The sequence below is a fragment of the Myiozetetes cayanensis genome, unplaced genomic scaffold (genome assembly GCF_022539395.1).
Source record: "Myiozetetes cayanensis isolate MyiCay16 unplaced genomic scaffold, myiCay2020 scf12, whole genome shotgun sequence".
In the NCBI taxonomy this organism is placed as follows: Eukaryota; Metazoa; Chordata; class Aves; order Passeriformes; family Tyrannidae; genus Myiozetetes; species Myiozetetes cayanensis.
In genome coordinates, this window is record NW_026086826.1 from 7,681,254 (window position 1) to 7,706,479 (window position 25,226).

At 37.9% G+C, this 25,226-nt stretch overlaps 1 protein-coding gene across 1 annotated transcript in view; it reads right to left on the minus strand.

Moving 5' to 3' along the window:
* FAF1 (Fas associated factor 1) overlaps nucleotides 1-25,226 on the minus strand; it is a 156,730-nt gene that overhangs the window by 123,192 nt on the left and 8,312 nt on the right. The window contains exon 2 of the mRNA XM_050306833.1: nucleotides 16,085-16,153. Coding sequence (XP_050162790.1) covers nucleotides 16,085-16,153 — 69 coding nt within the window. The remainder of the gene's footprint in view (nucleotides 1-16,084; nucleotides 16,154-25,226) is intronic.

The following is a 25,226-nucleotide window of genomic DNA, read 5'->3' on the forward strand; positions in this document are numbered from 1 at the left end:
GAGGGAAAAGCTTGGAAAATAAGTAAGAGAACTCTCTTAAACAGTATTTTGAAGTCAACTTATTTCAGACTGCTTCAAACCACCAAAAAAAAGTGTTTAAAACCATTTCCTTGCTAGGATTTTTCAGCTTTGAGGAGCAGTTAGAGTGACACCATGTGAGCTGGTGAAGGCAACTTACACACCAGTTCCTCAGTTGATTAAACTTTGTTCTGACTATCACTAGAAGACACAGGAGCAAAGATGTCAGAACCTCACCTAACTTCAGGGTTTTAATCCTAGCACAGCAGGGGGCAGACAAGATGGAACAGCATGGGAGGGAATTTGGCAGGGAATGAGAAAAATTAAAAAAAAAAAAAATCTAGAGAGGAGAGAAAAACAGACCTCAAAAGATTAATTCTCTTTCTCTCTGGGATGATCTTTATAATCACTGTTGAGTTCACAGGTATATATTTGTTAGGTTTAACAGCACGATTAGAGAGAGCTTGGAACATCCCACTAATCTCTATTTTCTCCTGTACCAGCAGCAATTCACGCATTTCTACTGTCACAGTTTCTAATATCCATCTCTGTATGTCAGATACACCTGCCCTGTAGGCCAGAATACCTGGTGAATGAGTGTCCAGTCCCCAATGAAGAAGAGAACACTGATGTTTGGAAGCTCAAAGACCCCCTGGTACTCCAGGAGGACAAAGTCATAAACTGCCACTGAACTACTGACACTCATCATCCAGCAGGGTCATTATTACAAACTGACATTAAAAAATGTGGCTTAAGTAAGTGCTTAATAAACACAAAATAGATGTAATCAAGATTTAAATGCTACGGTTTCTTTTCCTTCAAATATATAAACATGCTTTTTTACAATTTCCATTAATAGTTAAGGCTACATAAAGTCAAAAAGCTTTATTGCTGAACTCAGCTAAGCTACTATGATATTGCAATAAGATCATGCATTTAGAAACAAATATTGCATAATTAATAATAAAAAAAGCAGAGAAGGAAAAGGTCAGAGGTATCTATAAGCTACAGCAACAACCCATGAGGCTGTATCAAATTACAGGGAAAACAAAGTTCCCTACCAGATCAGTTTTTAAATCAGTTTATCCACTGTGCATGGCAATAATCAGTGGTTTCTTTTTAACAATGTGTCTCATTTATCATCATTGTGGTTTTTGCACTCATACATAGCTCTTGATCGTGTTCATCTAATAAACCTCCAGGAAAGAGTAGGAGGTTTTGGTTTATTTGGGTTTTTCAGGATTGGCTTCCCTCCCCCTCCCATACTCTTCAGCAACATACATTTAATTCCTGTCATTAATTCAACATTATCTGTTGGTTGAAAGACAAAATTATCCTTTATTTTGCATCTGTAAGACACAGAGAGCAAAGACAGGTTCTGTACCACAGAACCTACACTAATAATGATCTGCTGGCACAAGAGAATTCTCTTTACTCAGGGAAAAGGAGCTGCTTCAGCTATGAAGAAATAAAGCAGTGTGGCATTTCCACACTTCTGTCAAAGCTCTTGTCTCAAGAGGATTAAATCAGCTCAAACTTCTTCTGAGCCTACTTAGAGGGGTTAAATACGATAGAGGCTCCAAGCTATTTTCTTTAAAACTGAATAACTCACTTGTTCATGTCCCTAGTTTTGTAAACTTGATGACATTTAAGGGGCACAGCAGCAAGAAAAAGCAGCAGCAGTATTATGTACTCTTTTGATGGAAAGACCTCTATTAACCACACTGTAAAACTAAAGAGTATGGACACTGTTTGTCAAGCAAGATGGAAAACTAAAATGATGTAGACAGTACATACTGCATAAATATTAAATATCCATGTTCTTACAAGAAGCTATAAGTAGACCCTGCAAAGAAAAAAAAAAGCAACAACCATCTGCTGTAGAATTTCATTGGGAGAAGGTTGTGACTATTAAAAAAAAAAAAATTAAAACAAGAATACGTTACTAAGGCAAGATGTGTTCCAGGCTGTTCTTCCCCGGTGTCAGTCCCCTTTGAGAGGGGATCACATCTCCGTGGTTATGCAAACATTCAAAGATACCACATTTTTTGTCTTTCCAAACACGGCTCTTTGGTCAACAGAAACAGCCTATGTGACTAATTTATAGCAATTAAAAAGGTGTGTTATGCTTGAAACAATTTTAATAATCAAGGCAAAATCTATTCATGGGTTATTAAATAGAAAGATGCCATGTCTGGATCTTCAGTTCCCAATAATCTGTTGCTGAGAGTGGAAGTGGCATTCCATGCTTATGCTGAGGGAGAACCCACTGCAATGTCCACGAGGGTCACTGCTGGATATGAGGCACCACAGCCTCAACATTATTTGCCTGTTCTAATACTATCACTATTTAACAAGTTAAGTTCACCTCAAATGGAAAATTATAGGGGTTTCAGAAGATTTTTCCCAAAGTCAAGAATCTCAGGTGTGTCTCAGTACTATACACAGGCAAATTCTACCATAACACTGTTCAAACTCAAAACAGAGGATAATTTCTGTTTCAGTGACAACACTCAAACAACCACCAGGTCCACCATTAATATTAAGAAATTGTAAGCCCAGTTTAGCTATTCTTGATTTATACATTTTGTTTAGGGATATGAATCATATATTCAGGAATTGGAACAGTTTATTTAAGAATTCATTAAGCACTGCATAACCTGACCTAATTGGACCTGCTTTGGACCAGACCAGCAATCAGAAACAACTTCCCAACTCAAGCACTCTGTGAATTCATCATCCAAAAGTGTATCTTGATAAACATTCCTCTGAATCTTGTATTCTTTAAATGAACAGAAAGACAGGAACATGACACAATACTGGACTGACAAATGCCCATTAAAAAGGTTAAAAGTAACAATATACTTTTTTTGTGTTTGTTTCAGAAGCACACTTTCAAATTACAGTATCAAAATACATTAAATCCAACTTTTGTTCCCTATGTTTGCAGGAAACAAAAAAGCAGCAGGGTTACTGAAAGGTTACCAAATTCCTTAACTGTTTGGGCAACCCAAAATTCTGTGGTATTCTATAAACAGACTGAAATTATTTAAGTGCCTAAAGAACACTGTGAAGCAAACTGTGAAATTCAGAACTTTTCCTCAAGGGAATATTAAGCTACATACATTAGTCAGTTCTGATTAATTTGTGACTATCTTTTGAGTACAAAACAGTGTTAGAGAGAAAACGGCAACAATGAAGCAACAACGCTGATGACTTCTCTTAAAATACACAATTATAGTGCTAACCATTTAAAAGCAATTAGGCACATCTTACAGTGATGCTCATCCCAGGGCAATGAGGGTCCCATGAATAATTATCAACAAATTGCAGTATTTTAGATAGCACAAACATCAAACTCACAAGTTGTAAATAATCAGTGGTTATCACAAAGTTTGAAGATGGACTGGATTTGCCAATCATATTATTTCCATGCTGAGGTCTACCTATACTGATTGAATATTCACGCAAGGCAGGGATTCCTCTCTCTTCATGGACTACAGATGGGAGCTAATTTTTAAATTTCCAAAGTTTAGAAGTGATGTTTAGATGAATTATCTTAACAATTAAAATCAGGCCCAAGCAAAAGTGCAATTAAAGGCTTCTGCAACGGGTGAGGAGGGAGCTCTTGCTCAGTGGCCACCTCTTGTTCCTTCCCTCTCCTTTCCAACCCTCCATACCACAGAATGGCTTTCCTGGCAGTCACAGACCTACCCTAGATACAGACCCTTTAAAATTTTCCTCTTCAAATTCAAACCTCTACCCCAGTGTAGAGCAAGAGCTTTCACGAAGCACGATGCAAGATCAACTTTCCAAACTGACACCAGAAAACACATCTCTAAGCAAAAACGGAAAGCAGAATGCTGGAAGAACAATCCTTTCAGAGGAAGAGGCTACAGAAATGTAAATACCGTGCACATCAGAGCTGCATGAGGTTCACTGAGATAAATAACCATTTCAGTTTAACACAACCAGCACAAGCTGCTTGCACAGAATTCCAAAAGCCTTATTTAGGTTTGAGTGAATTCAGCAAGCAAGGCCACTTGAGTCTACTTAATAAAGCCCACGCACAGATTTACATTTGTTTAGCTCAAAATTGAGAAGGTTTACATTAAAACAAACACAACACCCGAATGAGACCTAGACATGGGGTAATAGGAACAGCCACAGCAGATGACTTAATCCAAAATCCATGGATGTCCAACCAAACAGCATCAACTGCTTTAGAAACTCACAGGGAAATACAGAGGAGTGACTTGCTCGTGGGGTGTTTTTTTCCAATCCTCCCATTTTCTGTAGGTCTGATACATCCAGAGTTATAGTATTTATAATTTTTTTCTTTGCATTCAACTTAACGTAATAGCCTCATAAACCACATATTTAATTACTTCTATGAAACTCAGTAAGAGCTTTCTTTGATGAGAGGACTCACTTATTATGACTTTGAAAAATCTATATTCTTCCCCAAATGCTACAAACTCAGATTTTACTTTCGGTTTAAGATGTCTGGTAAGCTAAAAAAACAACGTTCTGCATTTTGTGTCTTTCCTGTTTATTTTGCCTCTTCTTCCTATTACATTTTTAACATCTCCTTGATATAAAAACAATTCCTCTCAAATCACAAATTCACCCCAAGTTGTCTTCTACATTAGCAGAAGGAGAGATCATCATCTTAAGAGGAAAAGGTGCCAGTGGCTTGTAGGACTGTATTTTAAAATATAATTAAAAAATAGTCATTTTGATGTTTCACACCACATAACGAAGAAAAACCTGATTTTATCTTTGCCTGAGCCTTTCAGCATTTAATCTTAGATTTGTTTCTCTGATTACACAAGTGAATATAACCAAAACCCACATATAAAACCTCACTACAGAGGGTGAGATGACACACAAGACAAACATACTGTGATTTTGAGTTCTGTAGGAAAAAAAAATTCTGTTATATTTTGGATATATCAGCCAGCATTCAGCTGTGCTATCGATCCATCCTGCTTGAGGATCACTCAAGATTTGCTGAATTTAAGCAAAATAAACTTTTTTTTAAAGCTAAAAGTGTGATGAAATATACCAAAAAGCCCTCATTAAGCAAGTTATAATATACTAGAAAAATTATTTCTTATATTTTGTATTTTATATTTCCACAGCACCAAAAGTGCTCTTTAAAATTACCCTGTTTATAATTGTCATTCCATTACAAATAATTCTACTCTTAATTTCGGCTAAATGAGATATTAGCCCTGACATAAAATATTCTTACTTTAATTTTGTTGCTTTCACAGGATAAATTTCTTATCCTAAAGATTTAAAACACGCTTTTTATTTGGCATTCAAACAGAATAAATGGATGACAGAACTCCACATGCCTTTTACAATTGAGGGCTTAAAAAAAAAAAAATAAAAGGAAACAAAACCCAAAACTGAACCCATGTTATCCAGAGAGGAAAAACAAATAATTAAATGATAAGGCATAAAGGAAAGTCTTAATGAGACAAAGCATCCATGAAAGGACCTAAAAAAGCAAAAGTGAATTTCAAACTGCTTCCAAACCATAAATCTGCGTGACAAAGGAACACACTTTCATACACAAAGGTAAAGCAAAACAGAAGTGCAAAGATTTATTAGTTCCTTTTGAGCACAGAAGTATTTCTTACAATGAAACTAACTCACAGGGCTCTGCTATGTGCATATATTTCAGTAATAACAGCAAATGCTTTGAAATAATGCTCTCCTAATCACATTTGTTCTGACCTGCTGATACTGTGACTTTAGGAAACTAGATAAAGAGTCAAACCACGCACAGATTTTTCTTGCCATCAATTAACAACAATTAAAAAAAAAAAAAAAGTAGAAAATTCCAGAATAAACAGAAGTTTCACCAACTGGTGCTGACAAAAACATACTGTAAATGTTAGTCAAATAGCAGTCAGTCTGGATTAATACAACAAAGGTTTACTGAAACCAGCTGTAATACCATCACTTCATTCTGCTCCAAGACATCGAGATCAGACTGGGAGATTCCCAAGCAGGAAAATGTGGCTTCTGAGCAGCTTTAAGCAGCTACCAAATCTCGCCCGTTACAGGCAAGTTTGAGCTGTGTTATTCTAAACAAGAAATTCCACGAAACCTTCTGCAGAAATAGCAATTACTTTAGACCAGAGGCTTTTTACAAACAAGATACACTATCGCTTTCCTACATACACAACCACTTTGAAAACGTTACTTTAACAAAGACTGACTGCTGTGAGTTTAAGGCATAAAAAATACTATTTGGGTTGGATTTTTAAATTAATTCAATAATATTTCAATAATAAAATTACTAATTGTGCCCCTGTAGTAAGAGAAGCAACCTCTACCTTTGTTATTTTTGGCAGGCTTTTCAAGGCAAAGGAATGAGTCAGCTTTTTCCTGTAGCTTGTGTTGTACTTGCTGGCTTTTTCCCAGCTTTGCAAGTCTCAAAAGTATTTCCAAGTGCTAGACGTGAAGTTACACCCACAAAGTTTACACAGAATGCCAACATTTGTCCCCATCGTGGTTAAAATTTAACCAAAAACTGTAATTGAACTACAATGAAACGTCTTCTATGCATTCTGCTTTATTTCAGCCTGCTTTCTTTACAACAAATATACTTCATGAAAAGCTGCAAAACAATAGAATTGCTAATAAAGCAAAAAATTAACATTTCATCAAAAAATGCCACATCAATACATTCATACAGATGATTCACTTCATCAGCAAGAGAGCACGCGTTGAAATAGTTTACAATTAGCACTCTAGATGTGGTTTCCCATTTCTCCCCACTTCTTTGGTGGCTTCAGCAAATTTTTTCCTGTCACTCCTACAACATGCCTAAATGCACTAGGAAGCCTTTCAACAGTTAGATACACTTCTATAATTCTGGGAGGAAAAAAACCCCTACATTTTGCACAGTTCCGTAATTTTATATTGTCACTGTCTAATTCACCAAACAAAGTGCAATCTCAGTAATAAATTCATAACTGAATGTATTTTCCTGGCATAATGAAGATAAAGAACATGTACAGATTTGTAAGGAGCTTAGGGATCAGCACCTACCTGAGCTGAGACTCTGCATCAGCAGGAATAAAGGAAAATAAGCTATTCTGAAATACCCACTCAAATCTCATTCATCTAGGAAGGGAGAGTAGATCATGAGGTCTCTGCTACTGTGACACATGCACATGTATCTTGGTTTTAGTCATTATGTCACAACTTTGACCCTAATACTGCATCACCTTCTAATTTAACAGAAAGTAATGCTTCTGCTTAATTTCAAAACATATTTTTTTACTCCTTAAAATATAAAACTGGACAGCTGGAGAGTCAGATAAATCAAAGGCTATGCCTGAAAAAATACCTATGTACTGAACTCCCATATTTCTACCCCTCTCCTGATTATTTTATGTAAATTTGAATGGCAACACTAAAATCCATAGGTTTGGGGATAGTTACCTCACTATTTGATCAGTCTTGAAAATTTTATTTTTTTAATCACTCATTATTTCACCATACTAACGCCTAGCAAGTACTACCAGGGATGAAATCTCAGGACACAAAAAGTCACAGAATTGCTGCCAACAGACTAAGGCTCCTCCACTGAAAAGCCATAATAGCATAATATCTTATACAGCAGTTTTCAACTGACCCTAACTGTACTCAGCCAACTGCCCAATCACTAATCCATAATAAAAGTGTAATTATGCAAGATTTAGCTTAAAAGTTTGGAAACCAGAAAAACTCAAGCCAAGGTATGGAACCTGCAATTTGTCTTACAATATTTCTCTCTCCAACAGCCTATGCTATACTGCTTGCTGCAGCAACCCAGGTCTTCCAGGACCAGCTAAGGAGAGTTTATTTACATAAAACTAGAAACTGTTCAGATATTCAATAATATTGTAGGTAAATTCATTTTTAGGGCACTCTGCTTTGAAAGCTTGGTGGCTGTAGATGACTTCTAGTTTCTGTGGTAAAATCTTTCACAACCAAGGTTCACTTGCAAAATAGTCACAGCATTGGCATAGATGATGGTTCTTCAATAATTTACTTAGTTTTTCTCCTACTCACACAGTCCCAGCATGATTCAATGACAGACTAAACACTTGTCAAACACATGTTTATAGGATGTGTGCAATTTTCAGTTCAACCAGTCAGAGAAATAAACTACAGATACCTCACACCAGCCACTTCACTACTTACATATTCTAGAAATCTGTTCTTAAATTTGAATGTTTCAGACCAAATTAATGCTAAGCAGTCTTCACAGAAACTACCAATACAGAGGCAGCACCCTCTGAAAACAAGTGTTTGTAAGACCTAAGGCAGGTGGGTGATGCATATTTGGAGCTACAGCAAGGCTACCAGGCACTACTGGGATCTCAGGTGCTGCCTTTTTTTTTATTCACAGAACACAAAACTCTCTATTACAAGAAACAAGAGTCTTTTGCTAAGAACAGAAATCTAATTTTATTAGTCCTGTTGCTTGTTTGATCACTATGCAAGAAAAACTTCAGTAAAGGAGCTTATTTTAAAAGTAATTAAATTCCATCTTTTATTTGAAAAGGAGAGACAGAGCTTACTTTTTACTTATTGACTGCAAAGTTTTACCTAAAAATCTTCTCCACTTGCTTTCTGGCCAGACTCAGAATTAAAATTTCATATGCAACATCACAGCAAAAAAATACAGCCATACAACACAACCTCAATCTCTTTGTTATCCTTCCACTATTTTACATTAACATAATCTCCTTCATGTCTAGAAAACTATCTACTCTATTGCAAGTTAACTGCTATATTTGCTAAAATTGTGAAGGGGTAAAAGATACAGATTTCTTCACAGAGATTGAAGAATTATTCCAGTTTAACAGGAACCAAAGGGTTTTCATCCAGAAGGCTATACCAGTTTTACCCTATGGGAAAGTTATATACCCCATTACACCTTCTTTCAATCATCAGTGTGAGCATTAGTCTCTTCTGATGAATCAAAACTACAAAGCACATATGAAACAGCACTAAAGAAAACACCTTTAAAGCCCTGATTCTACTGTTTTAAACAGTCTTCAATCAAACTGTTTTATACAGGACACAACAGGACCAACTACAATCTCTGCCCTGGTCAAAGTCACATGAAATGACTGTCACAATGGCAACACATTGAACACTTTCCCACATCACCTGAAGTATCAACTAGTGCTGTTATTAAAAGTCTCAGAAATCAGCAGTTTGGTTTTGGTAAGACCACCAAGACTTTGGACTACCTTGCTGCTAGCAGATGTAATCTTCCTTCCTTGAAACACTTCACTGAGCTGACAGAGTAGCACACTTTTGCATTCTGCAAGTAAAGAATTTTCATTTCCTTGACATGTATTAATGGTGGTGTTTTGGGGTTCGGTTTGGGTTTGTTTTTTTCATAGATGAATGTGCATACAGTGGAAAGCCATACCGTGATTACAACCTCCTATAGATCTGCATATTTCACAGTCTTCGATGCAGAAAATACATGAAAGGGAAACGTCTGTTTTACCTGAGATTAAGGCATCTGAAAGTTAACAAATACAATTAATTTATTTTAACAATTAGCTAGTCATCTTTGCTACCACCCAGCTGCATAAAATATACAGCTTGCACCTGAGATTACACAAAGACACGGAAATGTCACTTTGGAAACTGCAAAAAGCTGGAAACACAAAGAATGAGAAATACAACAATTCTTGCAAGCAGGGATATCTAACTTAACAAAAAATACATTAAAGATTTCCAAAAGGGATTTCTACAGTCCTTTGTAAAAGAAAAGTTCACGTACAACTGTGTCCTACAGGGAGAGATTAATGCTGCAGTTGGATGCAGAAGAAACCTGCAACTCCTGTATTTCCTGGAGAACAGGCACCCTGCCCACGGGACACCTGCACCAGTGGGATGCCCATCCACCAACACTACTGGTGATTATCTAACTTAGACCTTCCTTCTCCCTTTGCTCTGCTGGCAGCAGGGTTGTGAATGCTGTACAGGCAACTCACTGCACTATCAGCAACCATAAACTAACTGAGCTGACAATAACATGTTCCACAGGACACCAAGATCCACAAGGGAACACATGTTCTAAAAGAAAACTTGAAAAGCTCTTAAAAAAAAAATTGGGATACAAACCTCTGCTTCCCACAGGCAGATGGGACTGTTTATTTAGCCACAGGGAGAATGTTATTAATGTACAGACAAGCCCGTGCTCCCCACAGGGAAAATCCCTCAGATCTAGTCTTAATGAGAGGAATAAACCCTGAACTTCTCACTAGAACACAATACAAGATAAAATGTGATCAACATGATCACCATGATGTGAAGTCATGGTTCCCAGCCACCGAAACACAGCCTGCTTGCAAGGAAACAAGAGAGCTACTGAACATATGACAACACTGCCCCACATTTAAGGAAAAGAAATGGCCGTGTGCCAGACTTAAATTAATCACCTAGTTTCTGGAGGCAGGCTAATTCCAATCAATCAAAAAAACATACAGAGAGATACCACATCAAAGCTGCAGCAGGGCAAACCAGAGAGAAAGAGAGACAGAAGACATCGTCAGTGTATTGGTTTTGCCAACTTGTACTGAGATTTGCTACATGCTGTAAACAGAGGAATTAAGTTCATGGTTAGAAAGCACTAAGAGATACAAACAACAGATCGTTGATAACTGTCAAGACTCAGTGGCCCATTTTTTGCTAGGAATCCCACCTACATGGGCACTTCCAAGAGAAATAAAAAAGAAAAACTGCCATGTCCTACCTAATTTTTCTCAGTTCAATTGTTTTGGTTTTGTTTGATACTTTTTTTTCCACGAGATATTTCATAGAAGAAAATAGATACAAAATTAGTACTTACAGTAAAAAAAAAAAATTCTTGCCTGACCAATAGCAACTATTCTTCAGGAAGTTTACAAGCAAGATGCAAAAGCCCCTCACATACTGCGTAACTTATCCATTCAAAATTAAAACTATAGTTGAGAGTTGGAGCTTTATTTAAAAAAATACTCCAAATATATAATTTCTCTTTCAAAGGTACAGAATCGCTTTTTGTCAACTGATTCTTGGAACCTGAGTATAACAGGAACTGCAAGTCATCACACCTCCAGGTGCACTAAGCTGGTGGTTTCACTGAAGTTATGCTGTGCTTTGATCCCCTACCAGAATACAGAAAAACCAAGCCAAGTATAGCAGGAAGGCACAAAGGTCATTTTGAAAATAAAAAATGGAATTTTTTTTAATACATATAATCATTACACACACATTTACAAGTGAAGTGAATATGGGATAACAAACAGCCCCTCCCCTGCTATTTTGATGGAATTTATTTTCTCCTTAAAGCAGTGTTAAAAAGTACCTACATAACAATGTCTATTGGAAAAGATATGAAATAAAAATTACTTTAAACCAGTGATCAGGAGTAATGATACAAATGGTCACCCTGGAAAAAGTAGAAAACTTAAATGTGGTGAATACTTGCTTTTCATTCAAAAATCCTGTTCTGATTACCAGTACAGAATATAAAGTCATGCTATATATGAAGGACTTGAGTTTTTCATTAAATCTGTGAAAGATAGAGCAGACCAAGCCTCAAGCACTGGATAGCAGGACAGCAAAGAGATATCACCTGTGAAATAACCTCACATGTAAGAAGGTCCACACCACACGAGTTCATGCGGATGCACTAATGGGTCATTTCCTTTAAATATGTACCATCATCATTTCAACAGACACATAGTTGGGATTTTTCACACTTTCATTTTATTGTTTTTACACAAAGCTTAAGATATATTTATACCATCATTTTTATCTTCGCATGCGAAAACAGAAGATCAGAGTTTAAAGGGGCAAGCTATGAAACCATCAGACTTTACAACGGACAGAAATTCCTAACTTCTGCTTTCTCAGACGTTAAAAATTACTGCAGATTAATAGAGCTGAAAGAAATGACACTCAGGAAATAACGTATCAGCAAGCCTGTAAGGCTTAAGAGAGCTGGATCCATTTATAGCAGAACAATTTCATAAAGATGAATGCCTGAAGAAATCATTGCATTATCTACACTGATCTTCTGTATCTCGCAGAACATCTGAAACATTTTGTCGCCCGACCTATAATAAGCCCTGTAATTAGGCTACAGTGTTCTAACACAGAAAAACCCTAAGCTGCTCTATATGCAGCAGACCACCACAAAGGCCAAGTCACATGCAACAAAGGGGAACTAATTATTGGCAAAATTAGACTTCATGATCCCACCAAGCAATTCATACACTGTTACCGCAGAAGAATTGCTCTGCAGCCCTCTCATGGTCTATTGGATTTTAAGCACTTGAACAATGCCAAGTAACCAAACATTTATGAAATACAGTTTCTTATACTGCTTCAAACAGCTACAAACATGATTTGAACACTATAAAACGAATACAGCATTTAAATCCAGTTTATTTAGTACCAAGTTGAAGATAAGTTAATGGCAGCTTATACTGTCTTAAGAGTATCCTGTATAGAGGAATAGAGATGAGGACTTCTAATTGAGGGTGAGTAATCTTTAAAAGATCAAAAATAGGAAGCTGATGTTTCAGTTCTAAGCCAAAAAGAAAATGGAACTCTGATTAATTCTTAATTTAAAAAAAGAGTAGCTATTAGAAAAACTAAACCAAGAAAGGAGTTCCTTACACTTAACCCAGGTTTGGCTTTGCTTAAGGGTAAAAGGAAACCAAAAAGATACCAAACACTAAGTAACACTCACTTAAGTAATAGTAAAGACACTGGTGACATTTTAACTATTAATACTAAAATCTAGCAAGACCAGGGGGCAAAAAAAGTATGGATAAAATAAGCAGCAGGAATATTGCTTCAGCGTAAACAAAGTAATCCTTAGAAAAGCTTACACAAACACGTAATACTTGTAGCACAACATAAGAAACTTGTTTTGTGAACTTTATAACCCCTGCTCTCTCTGTGCATTCTGATGTACTTCTCTGTCAGCCCATGTCAGTACAACTTCCCTGTTTCTGTTTGGGATCCTTCTGCTTTCCAGCTCCCCAGGACTACTTGCTCTTGGTTGTTTTGGCTGAAGTCCCAGAGAAATAACAATGCCCTTGAGCTGAGTGTCAAAGAGTTCAAGAAGCAACAGGTGCCCAAGGGATTCTTCAACCTGGGTCCCTCGCACAGCCTCTGATAGTGCACAGCTTTTTTCCCCAAACAGGAAAATGGAATTGAGATACAGACAGCCCGAATGAAAAGCAAGCAAGCAGTCTGTTCAAGATAAGAACTTCCTTAAGTTATGTTTTTGGGTTTTCCCCCTGTTGCTGCAGGAGTGCCCCTGAACTTTGGTTGACAAGATCCTAATGGGACTTGCTCAGCTTTCTATTTCTTACTATCCTGGATGCCTCACAGAAGATTTCCTGATCAAACACTGAGCTCTGATTTTACTTCCAACATCACTGAAGTAAAGGAATCCATGTTTAAAAGCTTCTGAATCAGATGCACAAAACAAAGTCAAATCAGAGATGACAGAGATGATGTTCTTCCTATTTACCTACTGGGGGCAGAAGGATGATGGAGGAACACCCCCCCAAAATCATCACTACTTCACTACTTTCGTCAAAATCTGTGAACCAAGTCCTACAAGTTTTGTTTTCTTTACAAATAAAAAAAAAAAAAAGTTGTGTTCCGAGTTGAATGACATATTTAGTGCCAAAAAAAAAAAAAAAAGGTTTTTAATTTTCCATCTCAGTTAAAAAACTCCAAGACCTTTTGGTTGAATTAAAACAAGGCCTTCTCTCCTCCCCAGTTTCTTGGCACTACATCTGTACTTGACTGCTATATCAAAGGTATAAAACCCCCAACTTATACACACAAAAATGCCACCACATATGGATCATACATTTTTCATTCCAAAACAAAAAAAAATGTTAAATTTCTCGTAAGTCACGAGCCTTTCTTCAAGTACTTTTGAAGTGCTAAAATCCCTTGCCTAACAGAGATGTTAGACTCTCTCAAGCTAGCACTCCTTCTCTTCTCATAATCACGTTTCTTTATTTTCTCTTTCTTCACTCTTCTGTCTCCCTGTTAGATTAGCATGATTTGGATTTCACTCCCTTTTTCACAAGAAGGCTGCTTTTAATAAAAAGGAGCCAGTGTCCTACTACTGACAGACCTTTAGGGCATCTTCTTCACTTATACTCTCCCCAATATTACTATTTTTTCCCACAACTTACCATTTCCTTTTCATAGACACCCTTCTCATTCATCTTCTGTTTAATTTCCAGATTTATGTACTTTCCTCAAGCAGCTCTTGCATCCCTAATTTTTCATCCTTTCTCACTTTACCTATGCCTTTTTTAAGCTGGCCCTTTTGGGTCATTACTTCTTTTCCCACCACATTCTACTTCTAGGTCATTTAGTAATCACTAATAAAATTCAGTATTTAAAGGTATTCTCACAGCCATTCTCTTAGCTTTAGATACTTCACTCTCCTTTCTGCTCATTCTGGAGTCTCAGAAGAGGCTTCTTTGTTCTGATCATTTTTCATTGCAGTTCTCTCATTGAACCCAACCTGTGAGCATTTATTGTACAGCAGACAATTTACAAACCCCCCCAAAACCACAACCAACTGATTTAATGTACTGTACTGGGAACTTCACAACCTGAACAAAATGCATAAGGCTATTCCTTGCCTTCCAGTAAACACTTTAATTGTCAAAATTAGCTCAACAAACTACTGTGACAAAGGATGTTTTAACTCTAGCACTCTGTCAACACACACTTGGGATTTTCTGTCTGAAGCCACTGATGACAGGCACTCCCCTTTTGCTCACTGGTGTCTCACTCTTGCTTATACCATGATATGTTGCAAAATAAAGACTCTGTATTCCTTTTGGCACGTAGGTTCAAGTGTTGTGAGTACATACTGGGGTTTTTTTTACAGTAGATAACAACAATATATGTCATTTCAACCATTCTGCCTTAAAAGAAACACAGTATTCATTCTAACAAACTCAATTTAAAACCCCACCCTAACCTCTGCAATATTTAGATGGAAATTAATAAGACATTAGAGAACATTCCAAACAATATGCTGGAAATACAATGTGGCAGACAGTTTACATTGTCACCATAGCCTATTTTGGAAAATCTGGTATTTTTTTCTGATAATTTGGACTGGTCCAAAGTTCATTTGGGAAAGAAAATTAAAATTAAAAAAAATAAAAAAAAGAGAAAAATAAAAAGGAGGAAATCAAAAGTATTTCAGTGTGAAGGAAGATCACTTGCTTTTTAAATAAGTTTGTTCTATTTTACACTTTTAAACCTTAATAAAATTAGTAGTTTCTTTATTTACTAATCCTATGCAGAGTCTTAAAATATTTAAGACTATTTTGCCTGGGTTTATTTGTTTCCTCCTATTTCTCTGAATATTGAACCTTGCTACAAAATACATGACAGGTTTTTTTAGGATGAGTGTTTATTGGTTTTCCATTTGTGTTTAATGGTGTCTGGATAGCACCAAATCTAAATAAGTTATGGCTTTAATAATCTGACTCAATTCTGCATAACCACTAACAATAGAAGAGCAGTGATCTTATTTTTAAACTAAAAGCACATGAAAAATTGGAGTTGTTGTTTCACCTTTCCATTTCTTACAAAGGCACCTAAATCCTCAATATCCCATGTGTGTATACACAGGAAGTCTTCTAAGAATGCTACCCTTAATAAGACTTCTTAAAAAATGATGCCTTTAAAAGGATACTAAACACAATAGGAAACAGGAATTCAGAGGACAAGAAATAAAATCAAAAAAGCCTGAAGACAACCAGAGCAGAGCAGGGTAGGGAGATCAGGTTGTACAACCCAGTATCATGTTCACTTGGTGATGAGGCTTCAACAGACCAGAAACAGTCTGCACATAACAACCTGCTTGCCCCAGCCATAAACGAATACACCCAAATTTGCAATAAAGCTACCAGCTGTCTAAGCAGGATGGCATGTCACTGTTACGTGGGGCTGATCTATGAAGTCATTTTCTTAGAATACTTACCACTAAATCCCAGTTATTTTGTTCAAGCAACGTTATAGCTTCATCAATATTTTCAATACCAGTACATGCCTAAAAATAAAAAGAAGCAGTAAACAGAATTAAAAGCATTGTTCAAAATCAGTATTGATAGTTACAATTTAATCCATTTCAGCAGAATGACAGGAAAGGTAGAGGTCTTTCATTTTTGTTAGGAGAGGGTAAAGCAGAAATCAAAATTTCAAGTTTTAAACATCAAACATTTGGACACAATTCCCTGTTCCACCAGAGGATTCTTGTGTAACCTTGAGCAAGCCACCTGGGGAAGCAAGATAAAGTAGTTATTTGTAAAATTAGGACAAAAGTCCTGTCCCATAAAGGTGTTTCGAGAATTCCACATTCAAAACTATGAAGCACAACTTTAGAAGGGAGCACAAAAAAATGTAATGCTTTAAAATGACATTTAAAATAGTTGAAATATTTTGTCTAAAGCCATAAGCACATTATATAAACCCTACTGCCTCTACCATCATCTTATACCCCTGCTCACTCTGGGTGTTACTCAGTGCAGTGTAAGAGGAAATTTGTGACAATTATGAATTTCTGATGACCAAAGTGATCAACCAACTACTGCACATTCCAAGGGCACCCCTTGTGAAACTATTTTAAAGTAAGACTATACAATGAAATGCTTACAATGTTTTCATTTCAAACAAAACACTTGCATGTTGTTCTAACCCTATACTCTGGCTTGAACCTGGTTCAAAAAATCTAATACAATAGCATTTTTAGGGAATGCTAACACCCCACTAAACTATATTGTAAATTGAACTTAATTCCAAATATAAGAACACCTCTACTCAGCAAAAATTGTGATGCAGCATCCTGCTGCCTTTTTCTGATACCCACACCCTTTCAACTATTCAACTTCAGCAGGCAGAGCACTGCTATTCATTCTGCCACATATTTGCTCCCATTCACATTGAAGGATAGCTGATGTATTTCACCAGAAGAGAAAAAAAAGGAAACAGTTTTTTTCTGGAATTTATCTTGCATCCTAACCAAAGGTGTGCTCTGTATTCAAGAACACAGGAGGAGTTCAGAGTTTTACAGGATTTGAAACATGATCATGCTCCTTCTGCTCTACCACACAGTTACATAAAACATTTATGTAAAACTGATAAAAAAACCCAAAACAAACCTTTTAACAGTAATAATGCAAAGCTAGACAGGAACAGCAAACAGGTTGGTTTTCCTGATTCCAAAGACATATAGTCCTGTTTCCCCTTTTTGTGATAAAAGAAGGGACCAAATAGACACTTTTTTCCTCTCAAGACATAAAAAGCCACCAGGTTATGTATTTCCCATGCTTTGACTTTTCTCCCAATTTCCAACAATGAAGACATAAAAAGAAGGAATCACAGAGAAATTCAATCCTCTCTTCCCAAATTCAACACTGAAAAATCCCACACTTACAAAGCACTATGTGCAGTGTGTCAACACAAAATGGACCAGTCTGCAGGACCACAAGGATCACAAGATGAAATCAGGGAGAATTTCGCCTGCAGAGGGGAAGCAGCAGTTTCTATTGATACACAATGCTCTCATGACCAGATTGATTCTCTCTGCAACAAGACAGAATTTCTTCCATTGCTCACATCATGTTACTACTGAATTTCACCCACTTTGCATTGGGAGTGCTAAAAAAACATTTTGCTTTTCCAAAGCATAATTTTTCCTTCTTTTCCATTACTTCTTGCAGTTACTTCTGAAGCTAAAAATGAGACAACATTTTAACACATTGTTTTGCAAATGTTTATACATTTATATCCTCTTAGGTTAAGCTCTAGGAGTGCAGGGCTTGAGCTTGTCATTTCTAAAATCATAGGAGGGCTCACACACTACCAACAACCTGCCACTAAAGCTGAGGTTGACGTCTCTGCTGCAAAGCAGTCTCCAAAAAAAAAGTTGCAGAAGTGACAGCCTGAGATTCTGTTTACATTAAGTACACTTAATCTGGTCATTACAGAAATCAAGGGTTCCTATTTCTCATTTATCAGCCTTGCAAACTCCACATGACCTTTTAAAGAACTACACTGTGTTCCAATCTCCAAAAAGTACTTGACCAACAATGTGTTGTTTTCAACCCTGGGCTGTAGAGATGAAGTTGAGGACATGCTACCTAGAATTCAGAGCTCAAATACCCTTTTTTAGTAAAAAAAGAGTTTTTGCAAATGACTTACAACTGTCCATATGCCCACTCTCAGCCCATACTAACTGCAAGTCATTTCAGCTCACTTTAGCATACTTTTATTTTGAGAAAAACTAAATAAACTTAGCTTACTCTTCTGTCAGAGCACACAGTGAAAAGAGTTAACTTATCACAGTAAAGGTAGAGTAATTAAAGAACTAATTCACCTGTGTGTCTGCATCCTTCCTAAATCATCTTGTTGGTGATGTACAATCTAAAATAGAAGCCCGCTCTTGCCCTCTTAGCAATGCAGAATCACTGGGTAACAAGAATGGACAGGTGTAAACATGGACTGAAAACAAAAATCATCAGACTTCTTAATACCTGAGACAAGCAGTTTTGGTTAAAATCTTTGCACCATTTTTACAATCCCTTTTAACATTTGATATTAAGGAGTTCTTAAACTAAGATTTCACTTTCCAGATGGACCATTTTTGCTAGCTGTCAATAAAACAAAAACCAAATATTTCTGAATTACAACAGAGGAGAAATGAGTGCTACTTATCAACGTAACCACAAAACAGACATTCCAAGATCTTCCTCAACACCCTGTTAATGTCACAGCTGCAGCAAATAAGAGTCTTTAGAATCTTATTATTTCAGTATTTCAACATTCAGACACTACTCACTACAACATACAAATCCCTGTATCGAGTCATAAGCCATCAGTAAGACCAAAAACCCCCAACCAAAAATTGAAGTTGCTTCCTTTTAACTGCCTCATGTCACGCAAGATAAATGAAAATCATTTGGTTTGCCTGTGTTTGATTTTCCCTGTGAAATTAAGCACACAAGACAGGCAGTCCCTCACTGGCAAGTGTGACATGATGTCAAAGAGACTCTGCAGTGACAGGTTAGTTCCAGAGCAACCTGTCCTGCTTCTGCCTTTGTTTTCTTTAGGGAAACAACACACCCAGGAAACCAACAGGTTCTGTGAGCAACGGAATTAAAAAAGTCTGGTTTGTCATGAGATTGTCTCTCATCCCTAATTGCAAGGGCTGATTCTAGCTTTTCCTATGGCTGGAATATTTATAAGAGCTTCTCTTAATGGACTTCTTTCCATGTCACCTGGTATTTTCATTCAATTTGAAATCATTTCATTGGTACAAGTCCAAGGGACACCTGGCACCTTAAGGCTATATATGTCTTACTTACCCAGGAAGGCAGACTAAAAAAAAGGGTTTAATTATTTAGAAGACAAAAATTTTTTTCCTCATGTTTATGCTTTTATGCTTTTATTCTATCCAAGCAAGAAACAAACAAACAAAAATTTAATAGGAAAAAAAAGAAGTTAAATTTGTGCAGACAGAAAGGGGAAAAAAAACCCTTTAAAATATATTAAAGTAGATGAGCTCTAAAGACACAAAAATATATCTTTGTTATTAAGCAAGTCAAGTGATACTAGCTGAGGAGAATTTTTTTTGATTCACACATTTTATTCAGCTTTATTTCCCTGAGAGACCTACTTAATAAAAGGCATTCAGTATTTTAAAAGATAATTTCTACCTGAATACAACTAACTCTCGATTCAATCAACAACCAGAACATCCTCTAAGTCATCAAACTGAAAAAAACAAACCACCACAGAAAAAGTAAAACCTTTAAGGCTCACTGATTTGTAAACCTTTATACCTCAGAAAAAAAAACCAAATAAATTTTTTGGAGGACAAAGGAGAAGACAGAAGGTCCTTCTGCTCCTTCTCTCTGCATTTCTTCTAAATCTAGAATAGCATTTTCACCATTCACAGCTCCAGAGACTCTGAAGTCACTTCTGTGCATTTCCAGACCACACAACAGGAAAATGAACGTGAAAATGAGAAAACTATTGTTTTGCTCTGAATAAATAAAATCAGATTCTGAAGACAAAGTTAATGAATGTTAAAACAATTTTCTTAGCATCCTGCTTTTCCAGGCCAGGTAAGTGTTTCCATCAGGCAGATTTGGATTGTACACAACACAATTTCCAAGTGCTTCTCCACGTTTTTTTCCAGGTAGCTTCAAGTCGCCTCAATGATGGAGACCCTACCCTTGGAAAGTTTCACACCTAACTATTAGGGGTCCTAGTTAACTGGCACAGCAACCTTAATCACTGTTATATAAAAGAAGCAAAGTAGTCACTGAGGAAACAATTCAGTAGGAGAAAAGTTGGAGGGCAGACAGACTTCTAGTCATTTGAGACAAACCCGGGAGCTGCTTCCAGAAAGCCACAACGCAGGACGACAGACTTGCTCTTCTAAATCCCTTGCAGGGTGGTCTGACCCCAGCAGCCATAACAGCTGGATCTGGGCTTTGGGACCCTCTGTGACCCCCCCACCTCAACAGCACAGGCCTCAGCCTACCTCCACATCCCAGGGAAGCAGCTGCCTTCCCCATCTGGCAGCAGCTGCTCCTCCAGCACCTGCTGCAGGGATCCAGGCAGTTGTTCCACAGCAGAGCTGGAAGGGACAACTGCTGCTCCCAACACAGAGAGCTGGGCTGTTACCGCTGCACCAGCCGCGAGAGCAACAAGCAGCTGCTGCTGACTCAAAGACAGAGTCAGGGCACTGCTGCCCTCGCAGACAGTGGGTGGCAGTTGTTGCACAGAAGCTGGGAGCAAATGGTATTTGGCAGCAAGGCAGAATCTGTCTCACCTGTGGCATTATTCCCCTTCTCGCCAAGGCAAAATACAGCAGTCAAAAGTATTCAGAAGGCCACATTTGGCCAGTAGCTGGATATTGAGGACTTGGACGTCTGTCTCCCTCAACATTCTTGTTGAACGTTCCCTATTTCCTCTGGCCACCAACAGTAGCTATATTTTCTCCTAAAAGGGACCATCTCAAAGCTAACCCAAACTAGGCCTAGAACATTTCACACAACAGGTTCAGGCCCATTAAAATCAGGCAGACAGATGGCTGTGGATTACACGGTGCACCACTCCCTCCTGTAACAGTCAGATGAAAAAAAAAAAACCCTCGCTTTGGGCCTAACTAACCTCCCCATGCACTCTGCAGTTAACATCCTCAGCTGCAGCCTTCTGCAGCAAGTTAGGGCAGATGCAAATGCAGGTGCAAATGCTCAGTCTACAGAGCCAAAAGAATAAAATTGGAGTCACAGCTCTGAGTACCCAGAACAGCAACAAATTTAGACAACTGATCTCTAGCGTAGAGTCACACCTCTTGTCAACTACAGGCTTTTTCCCCTCTTGCTAATATCACATCCATCTTTCTCAGAATAAGACTAAGCTACCATGATTCAATCTGCTGCCTAGTCCTCAGACATCAAAACAGCTAATACAGACTCTCCAGTGCTGGGTGAAACAGGAGAAAGGAGCTTTCGGCATTTTGTTGCAACTTTAGCTCTGTCTCCATCATTTCAATATTTACACAAACAACTACATTAAGGCTTCAAAAGATTCAACAGGTCAGATTACCTAGAAAAAAAAGCTTTCACCCTTTTGTAGATCTACAGAAACCCAGGAAGTCAGCATTAATACACCTCCATCCACTGCAACTGCACAGACAGCACCCCAGGAAGTGCTTGCTTTCGAAAGCACCAAATAAAATTCTATCACTAGATACAGCAACACAACTAGAGTTAACTCTATTCCATAAAGATATATGAGGTTTAAAGAGAAAACAGAAATGCTGGCAAAGAACATTATTGTTAAAAATCAATTCACCATCCCTTCAGTAACTTACTCTCAAAAGATAAGAGAAGCTAGGAGCATGGAAAACCATTTCTGTGACCAGGCCGCAAACCTGCTCAAAAGAATGGCTCAGTTTCCCAGGTCAGTAAAACAACAAACCACTCAGAGCTGTTCTCTGCATATGAGATATAGCAAAAGGTATTACCTATCTCCTTCCATGCTCCTTCTGCAACATAACCAAAATTTACCTTGCTGTTTTATTCACCTCTTCAGACAGATCAGTTCACAGACACACTTCAACTCCCTGACAGGTTTTGTGTATCTCTAAAACAGAGAGCCTACAGCCTCCCTGGGCAGTTTGTTCCAGTGCTTCACCACCTTCACTGGGAAATTTTTTCCTATATATTTCATTATAATTTCCCATGCTGTAACCTATATCCACTGCCTCTCACTCCCAGGCTGTGCAACTCCAAGAGAAATTTGATTCTGTATTGTCTGCTATCACCCACTGTATAGCTGAGACAGCAACTGGATGCTCCCTTAGCTTTCTCTTCCAGGCTACACAAACACAGCTCCCTTAACCTCACCTTTCACACCAAACACGCTCCAGCCTCCTCCCCTCCCGGGTAACCCTTCACTGCACTTGCTCTACTTTCTCAGAGGAGGGACTGACATTGGACATGGTACTCCTGGTAGTAGAGGTCTCAACACAGCATTCCTGGTAGTTGTGGTGTCACCAGTACAAGGTGAAAGACTGGCCTCCCTCCACCTCCTGGCATAGCAGTGTAGCCCCCTGTGTTGCTACTACTTCTTCTGGAAGAATCCTTAACTCCTTTTCTAAGAATTCCTAACATAAGTCAGGTTTCTGGAGGTAGGGTTTTTGAACAACCCAACCCCGAGTTTCCTGTTTCTCCAGTCATAGTACCTTGCTTCCTTTTCCCATCCATTATGAGAATGGCTCCGTAACCAAAGATAATAATTATAAGGCTATAAAGGGCCAAGGGCAACCACAGATTGTACCTGCTAGAAGTCCACTCAAACCCAGAAATATTTAGAACACTAATTCACCTATGACATATTGGTAAATCAGAAAATTTTCTTTAAATTCATACACTGTTGCAATGGTAATCCCTCAAAGCAACTGAAACAAAGCATAACACATGCTCCCCCAAAACACGTGAAGTTAAACCAATACGCTCAGCCAAGCAAGGAAAGGTTTTAGTACCCTAATATCAAATTTAGGATTCACATGTAACTCTCTTCTGGGCTATCAAGAGATGCAGCACATTCAGACGCTCACAAATGGGATTTTTTTGGTACCTCAGCTCTTCTCATCCCAGAGTCCCACCTGTCTCGGGACCACCTCCACAGACTGCAACACCAGCTACACACATGTGCTTTCTGTGGCATCCCTGCTCATTCTAACCTTTCAACAACTTACTGATGTATCGAGACTATTCTTATTATGAGTCATCCATGGTTATTAAATTAACTCTTACTTCTTTCTGTTTCAGACAAACACTTGAAAAAAACAACATCCAGGCATATCGACCAAGACACAGACTGAAAGGTCACCTACTGCAAGCTTCTAAATGAAGAGGTAAGAATGCTTCTGTGTTTTTACATAACTCAGAAGACCATCTGGTAAAAATTAAGCAGATTCACCAGCTGTTCGTTTAGCAAAAACAAGCTAATACACTTAACCAGTATCAGAAATCAAGAAAGGGTTTTAGGCAAATATGCCAGGATAAAGTTTGCCCAATGCACTTCAACTCCCACACCCAACTATTTACAAGCTTCATCATTGTACTATTTAAGCGCCCCCTTAAGCAAAACTCTAAAGTAAGGAAGCATTAGTCTCCTTCTACAGGAGAAAGGGGAGGAAGAAGAAAAAACTGTATTTCTGAAGGTCACAGAAGACATTTCAACCTACAGCTACCAAGCAGACAGCAGTGAACTTTGCCCATGCTCCGAGATGAGTTCAAGCCTTCTGAACAAAGCAAGCAGGGGACAAAGTCTGAACTGGTAGCATGAAGCTCTAACCACTTCTCAGCAGACCCAGCTAACTCGGCACCACACTAACCACTTTCAAATGGTTTCCAGCAGACTCTGAACACTCTCAACACTCTGGAGCAAATTCTGCTTCCAGAATACTGTGAAGGCACATCCCTAGGAAGCCCATGAGCTGAGCCAAGACATGCACTCAAGCCTCCCAAGCCCCATGCTAACACTCCAGTGTTTAAAGCCACACACACTACATACAAAGAGCAGTGGTCAAACTGAATTAAAAACCAAACCAAAACAAAAGTCAGTACCATTAAGTAGTGCTCTGGATTACCAAACCCATTTGTCTTTCCTGAAGACTGAAGACAGCCTTTACCCAACAAATACAAAAATGTTTTAGTTCAGATTATCCCAAGGTTTCTGTGTTTGTTTAATACTTTTATTAAAGTACCTCAGTGAAGGTAAAACCCCAGGATTTCCTGAATCATAGTCATTTTAATCTTACAGTATCTTATAGATTATCACATAAGAAGAAAAACTGATGAAAAACAGAAAAGAATTGCAGGGGTCAAACAAACACTTTTGCTTACTTGGCATTTGCAGTCATCTCCTTTCTCCTCATTGTCTCAAAACAGCAGAACTTTATATAACAATTAAAGAATAAATAAAAGCCACTTTTTAGATAAGCACACAAAGGAAGAGTACTGATCCATACAAAAAAATATCTTAACATTCCACAAACTCTTTTTTTTTTTGGTGAAGAACAGGATTAGAAGGAACAATCATATTCTTCAAAACTTGGAAAAGGTATTGTCATGGTTTAACCCCAACCAGCAGCCAAGCCACTCACTCACCCACCAGAGGGATCAGGGAGAAAATCAGAAGGGTAAAAGGTAGAAAACTACAGTTAGATAAAGACAGTTTAATAGGGAAAACAAAAGCCACATATACAGGCAAAGCAGAACAATTAATTAATTCACTGCTTCCCATGGACAAGTGCTCAGCCATCGTCAAGACATTAGTCCAAAGATCCCCCTCTTCCTCCTTCTTCCCCCCCACTTTAAATTCTGAGCATGATATCAGATGGTCCAAAATATCCCTTTGGTCAGTTGGAGTCACCTGTCCCAGCTGTGTCCCCTCCCAGCCTGCCACGTAGCCCCAGCCTCTTCAACAGCATGGCCTTAGGAAAAACAGCAAAGGCCTCAGCTCTGTGTGAACCCTGCTCAGCAATAATAAAAACATCTCTATATTATCAACACTGTGTTCAGCACAAATCCAAAACACAG